Below are 6000 nucleotides of genomic sequence, written 5' to 3'. Positions count from 1 at the left end.
GGGGGGGGGGGGGGGGGGGGGGGGGGGGGGGGGGGGAGGTGCACGCAGGTGTCCGAACGGCTGTCGGCTGTCGTGCTGTCATGAAGAAGGGATGGAGAGTGGACTCGGAGGGCAAAGCAGAACCTCTGAGCTGAAGCTCCCGAAAGGGAGACTTGGACTTGAGAGTCAGGGAGGAAGACCTTTGTAAGAGGCAGGGCCAGCCCACCATGCTGTGAGAATCTCCAAAGGGGTGAGCTCCCTGTTCCTGGAAGTACTCAAGCAAAAGAGAGGACAGGTTTGATGAGGTGACCTTTTGTTTTGTTCTGTTTTTTCAATTTCTGTATCCTGGTTTTATGTCCCAGAGAGGAGAGGAGGACCATTTGTACAAGCACTTTATCAAGCAATCGCTTGGGCAAAAGCCTGTGCCCGCAGCAAGGAAAGCCCAGAGGGATGGGACTTTAGTTAAAACTGCCCAAAGAGCTGTCATGTGGTCCCTTCTTCCCACATCTCCTCGCCTCAGCACAACTGACGGACAGGTGCTTAATACGCTTAGATCTTTCCACGCTGCATCCCTCACACTGCCTCGCTACATAACTGCTCGGTCAGTTTTCCTGACGGACCAGTGGGGATTTGTGGGTGCAGCTGTTAAGGGCCGTTGGCACTGTTTCTGGCTACGGTCAGTCTGACCTGTGTTTGTAAAGAGCCAGGTTCTTCGCCGCTGCTCCCCGCCGGGCTGGACTTCCTGCCGCTGAGCCCTGGGCAGCACAATGCGCACGGCCAGCTCCCGTGCACGGGGGGCCACCTCTCGCCACTCCGTGTGGCTTGACCTTGGTCAGGAACTGCAGAAGGACTGTGCCTCTGGCTAGAAGCGGTCCGAGGAAACCCTAGGCTGGCCGGCGAGATCCAGCAGCCCCTGAGGATGCGGCTCCTGCTGATGACTTTAGCAAGTGGGTGCCTTTCCTTCCAACCCTCAGCCCTTTTTCCTCTGAATCCAGGCGGAAGCATTACAAACACGCTGCCAGCTACTAAAAGGAAATATTGCCAACATGAAATGATTTATTTGAATCAGGGTAAAGAAGGGTGAGCTCATTTCAAGCCAAGTGCATCTGTATCAATGTCTTTAAAAATGTCCACCAAATAGAAATCAAACGGCTACAGCCACGACTCCCAAGAGGAGACCTGTGATGATGAAAAGCCAGAGGAGATATTTTACCTTCTGCTTTCTATGTTTTTGTGTCATTTGATGTCCATTTATTTATTTATTTATTTTTGCAATGAGCGTGTATATTACCATTTTGAAAAAGAAAAGCCTGCTCACAAAGAAGATAGCATTGGATTAAATTGTGATCGTCGCCAAACGACTTGGGTCCTTTGTAAAAAGGAAACTTACAGACGTTGGCTATATTTTTAATTCGTGGTTGCCATTTCCCTGGATACTACCAGCATGTTTGAAAATACACATGTTTTTATATATGCCCTGAGAAGCGGCCGTCCACAAAATGGAGTCAAAGCAACACAAAGCACATTTTTAATCAGTTTCTTTTGTCCTTTGTAGATCTCATTGGCTTGCCGTGGGTGTGCTGTATATATACAATCATGAGCCTAGCGTGCCTGGTTTTTGTTGTTGTGTTTATACCCGAGACAAAGGGATGCTCTTTGGAACAGATATCAGTGGAGCTGGCAAACGCGTAAGTATTACGTGCACACTCTCTGANCGACGCTCTGGTCCAAAAAATGCAGTTTTCCATACAACCGAGTAATGATCCAACATCTGAAATGATTTCAGGCTATTCCCTTTGGCGTGAAACTGTGTCTCAAAACACCATTTCAGTTTTTATGCCATGTGATGAAACTGGGTGACTAAGCTAAGGAATTAGAATATCCAGGGCTTTCTAACAGGTGCACTTTTCAAAGCCCTCTTCAGGAATGGTCAAAGAACCTCTCTCATGTCCCGAGGTCCCGCACCCAGGAGGGGTTTTTTGTTTGGGGTTTCAGGTAAGTCTTGGAATGTCATGCTCACCATGTGCCAGAACCATGGGCCTCCTTCTTCTCTCACACGTGTAGGTCGTCTTTAAGCCCTAAGCAGCCGTGAAGGCTAAGACGGTCAGGAACACCCTCGGGTTTAAATGACTGCAATTATTCCAGATATGACACAATAGAAATGAGTTTCAGAAAGATTAAGAGTTTCTCCTGGGGAGAGCATCTAGAAAGCTGGTTAAATACATTGCAAAGAGAGATTATTTAAACAGCTTGATTTTGACGTGGGCTGTAGAGAACTCCTCTTTCCTTTGGTAACAGAACTCAGAGCTCTAAGTGCTAAACTGTGGGGAAGGAGGTGATGCTAGGGGCCAGGAATGAAGGGGAACTTGTTCTTCTTCCTGGGATTAAATCATTACACTTGAACGTGTAGGAATACTTGTTCTTGGGGTTTAATGGGAGGGCGCTACTTATTTATAGTTAGTGAATTTCTTCTAAAAACACTTTCAATGGGCTAGAGAGAAATGTTTGATTGCTACTGGAACTGTGGGCATAGTGATAGTTCAGCGTTTATCTGAAGGAAGAATAAACCTGAGAGGTGATTGGATGGTCACTATACATGGACATATTTATTTATAGTAGGATCTGGAAAACTTTCAGTTTGTATTTTGCATTTTTAGAAGTGGTTTGCATTTTTTAAATATTTCACTTTAGCAGACAGAAAGACTTTTCTCTTAATTCAAGCTGTGAGTTAAATATCAAATTGTAAGGTTAATTTTTAATATAGATAAGGCCCTGTTTTTTAAAAATACAATGAAAATGGAAGTTATTCATTTACGAGGAAATGTAATTGTCAGGAAGGCTGGCCGGACCCTTGGCCTGACCAGCACATTGCCTGGCTCTGTGCTAGTTGAAGTCAACTGACTGGGTTTCTTGGCGAGCACGGAAGAAGACTATAATGACCGATTCATGCATGATTCAAGAGCCTCAGATCTTGGTAACTCCATTCATTCATCTGGAGACTTGATTCAGATTCAAGGCCTATTGTGGGACTAAGATGCCCGGACGTTAAAGACTTCCGAATCTACGGGACATTCTTCATTTCTCATTCTGCCCTCTCCGTGTTTCCCATCAGTTGTCTGGTTAGGGGTAACACACCATCCCCACACGTTGTGGCTTAAAATATACTACTCCCCATTTCCCAGGATGCTTTGGTTTGCCTGGGTGGTGCTCTTGCTCCTTCCACCTGGACACCCTCATGGGTCCACATCGGCAGGAGGGGCAGGCGGATTGGACGGTGTGAGAGAGCTGCACCCGTGTGGATGAGAGTGGGTGCTGACTTGGTGGGGCACTTCTGTTGTCCTCCTCGGGGCCTCGGCCTCCAGCAGGCTAACGTGGTTTCCTCACACGGCAGATTCAGGGCAATGTTCCAAGGCAGTGGAAGCAGGACTATGAGGGCTTGTGAAGCGTACGTTCTAGAAGCCACACGGCAGTACCTCCATTACTTTCTAACACCCTCCAAGTCCCGAGGCCGACCCAGCGTCAAGGGAGGTAGAAGTTAACTTAATCTCTTGATGGGATGAAGGACACAGAATTTCTTTTTTTTAAACCACATTTAAGCTACCACCCCTACTCTTTCTTGAAATTCTCTTTAAGCGCCTATGAAACTATTTTCTTTCCTGGAATCCCTCCTACCACACTGGCACTTATCTCTTTATCTTTCCTTCTATTTCTAGATTCTAGTTACCATTGAAGACTTAGCCCCACATCCTTATGCCTTCAAAGACAATGTAAATCCTCATCTTTGAAGTCCTGCATACACGTAGCCCTGGAGAGCATTCCTTTCTCCTGGATTTTTAGTATTTTCTAGTCCCATTTTCTTCGCTGCTGCCTTAGCTAAGACTCTAGCGTTTCACCTCCTTAACTAAGTTATAACATTTTGGTTTCCAGGAATGGTCTCTGCCCATTATCCTTCCTATGGAACCTCTCTCTCTATGCAGTGTCTAGCACAATATTGATGCCTAGCAGAGGATTAAAAAAGTATTCCCTGTTCATTTGATACTTGTGAACGAGGCCAGTGCTGAATTCATTGTGTGGGGGGATTAGATCACGGGTAACAGTGTAAGGCACAACGTGTCTTGATCCGTGGACCACAAGATCTACGGTCTATACGGTCTAATACAGCAACGGGAGGAGGAAGAGGTATGTGGGCGGATAAGTGACACATTCTGGCTTTTCCACACCATTCCCTTCCCTACCACTTCAGATATTATTTATTCAACTCTTTCTTGACCATCTACTAGGCACCAGACCCCATACTAGGAAAGAACTGAGGATATAGGAGACCAAGAGTCCCTAGCTTCTTTTCCCTTAGGAGGTGGGCAAGAAAACGGACCACTGCAAACATTTACCATTGCTGGCAAGCACAAAGGGAGATCACAGACATTGCAGGATGTCATTTATAAAATCTTGAAGGAGGGATCTGGGCAAAGAGGAGTGTGTGGGAGTCAGAGGAGAATCCCTGGTGTGGTGTGAAGAGGACAGGCTCCGGGTTGGGGATCGAGAGAGGAGTCCAGAGCGCAGGCAGAGAGCAGTTGGGGGGTCGCATCTGTCTTGGTAAAGAGTCTGGATTGTATGCTGAAGGCAGTGGGGTCTGTTTAAAATAGCAGGGTGTTGGGGCACCTGGGTGGCACAGCGGTTAAGCGTCTGCCTTCCGCTCAGGGCGTGATCCCGGCGATCTGGGATCGAGCCCCACATCAGGCTCTTCTGCTATGAGCCTGCTTCTTCCTCTCCCACTCCCCCTGCCTGTGTTCCCTCTCTCGCTGGCTGTCTCTATCTCTGTCAAATAAATAAATAAAATCTTAAAAAAAAAAAAAAACAGCAGGGTGGGGTGAGGGGGGAAGTTACCCAATGTTTAAAAGAGGACTCCGACAAAATACAGAGAATGGAAGGGGGGCTCCTGAATGAGGGAGACCAATGGGAGTCTGCTGAAGAAATCGGATAGAAAACTATGGGCTGGATGGCGTGCAGGGATGGAATGAAACGACCTGGAGCTGGATTGGAAAAGACAGTTGAGGAAAAAGAGAAAATTGGAATCTTTCTCGAGCCTAGAGAACGAACCCCATATACAATGGGAACATCCACCAAAGTAAGACAAGGAGGAGGAGGAGCAGGCTTGGGAGGCAGGAGTCTGGTGGGGGCTCAGGGACGACACTGAGTTCAGTTCGTGCGTATTGTCTGTGAGGTGCCGATAGGACATGCGACTGGAGGAGAGAAAAGACCAGTGGACGTTGGAAGCTGGTCCTCAACGCGTCAGTGCATAATAAGTGTGTATGTAAGCTGGGGTACACCCACGTTTGTGGAGACTAAGCTTTTAAGGACCTTGTTTAATAAAAAAAAAAAATCACCAAATTATGAATGCAAAATTAGAAGTGAGTGTGTGGGTCTTGGAAGAGGCTGTGATGTGAGGGGTCCCGGGGCTGAAGTGTCATTGGCCTTATGGTAGGTCCACCTTGTGCATATGCACTTTTTAACTACCTGTTTATTAGCTGGGGGAGGGGGGTGAAATTCCTTTAAAAATAAAGGTTTGCTAAAATTCTTGTGAACAACACTAACTGCAAAGTCGAGGCAGGGAGAAAGCAATTATGAACGAGCTGAACGAACAAAGGGCCTACTCTGTTATCACTCCTGATCACATTCTTATTTATTTATTTATTTATTTATTTTTTTAAGATTTTTTAATTTTTTATTTATTTGAAGAGATAGAGATAGCCAGCGAGAGAGGGAACAGAAGCAGGGGGAGTGGGAGAGGAAGAAGCAGGCTCATAGCGGAGGAGCCTGATGTGGGGCTCGATCCCAGAACGCCGGGATCACGCCCTGAGCCGAAGGCAGACGCGCTTAACGACTGTGCCACCCAGGCGCCCCCGCATTCTTTTTTAAAAAGTCTACCTTGAAAGTGCAATGAATGTTCTGGAATTAAGATTAAGAAACTTTTAGATCTATCTTTCATAGGTATCCAATTGAAAACCAAATAAAAATTTGAGG

General features: G+C 46.6%; 1 protein-coding gene across 2 annotated transcripts in view; it reads left to right on the top strand.

Annotated features, from left to right (window-relative positions):
- SLC2A12 (solute carrier family 2 member 12) overlaps window positions 1-6000 on the top strand; it is a 56897-nt gene that overhangs the window by 41237 nt on the left and 9660 nt on the right. For both annotated transcript variants that reach the window (XM_040627813.1, XM_040627812.1), the window contains one exon: window positions 1535-1667. In XM_040627813.1, the coding sequence (XP_040483747.1) occupies window positions 1535-1667 (133 nt within the window). The remainder of the gene's footprint in view (window positions 1-1534; window positions 1668-6000) is intronic.

Source organism: Ursus maritimus, unplaced genomic scaffold, assembly GCF_017311325.1.
Source record: "Ursus maritimus isolate PB19 unplaced genomic scaffold, ASM1731132v1 scaffold_13, whole genome shotgun sequence".
Lineage (NCBI taxonomy): Eukaryota > Metazoa > Chordata > Mammalia > Carnivora > Ursidae > Ursus > Ursus maritimus.
The sequence above is the reverse complement of the archived record's forward strand: the minus strand, read 5'-3'. Positions and strand labels throughout refer to the sequence as shown.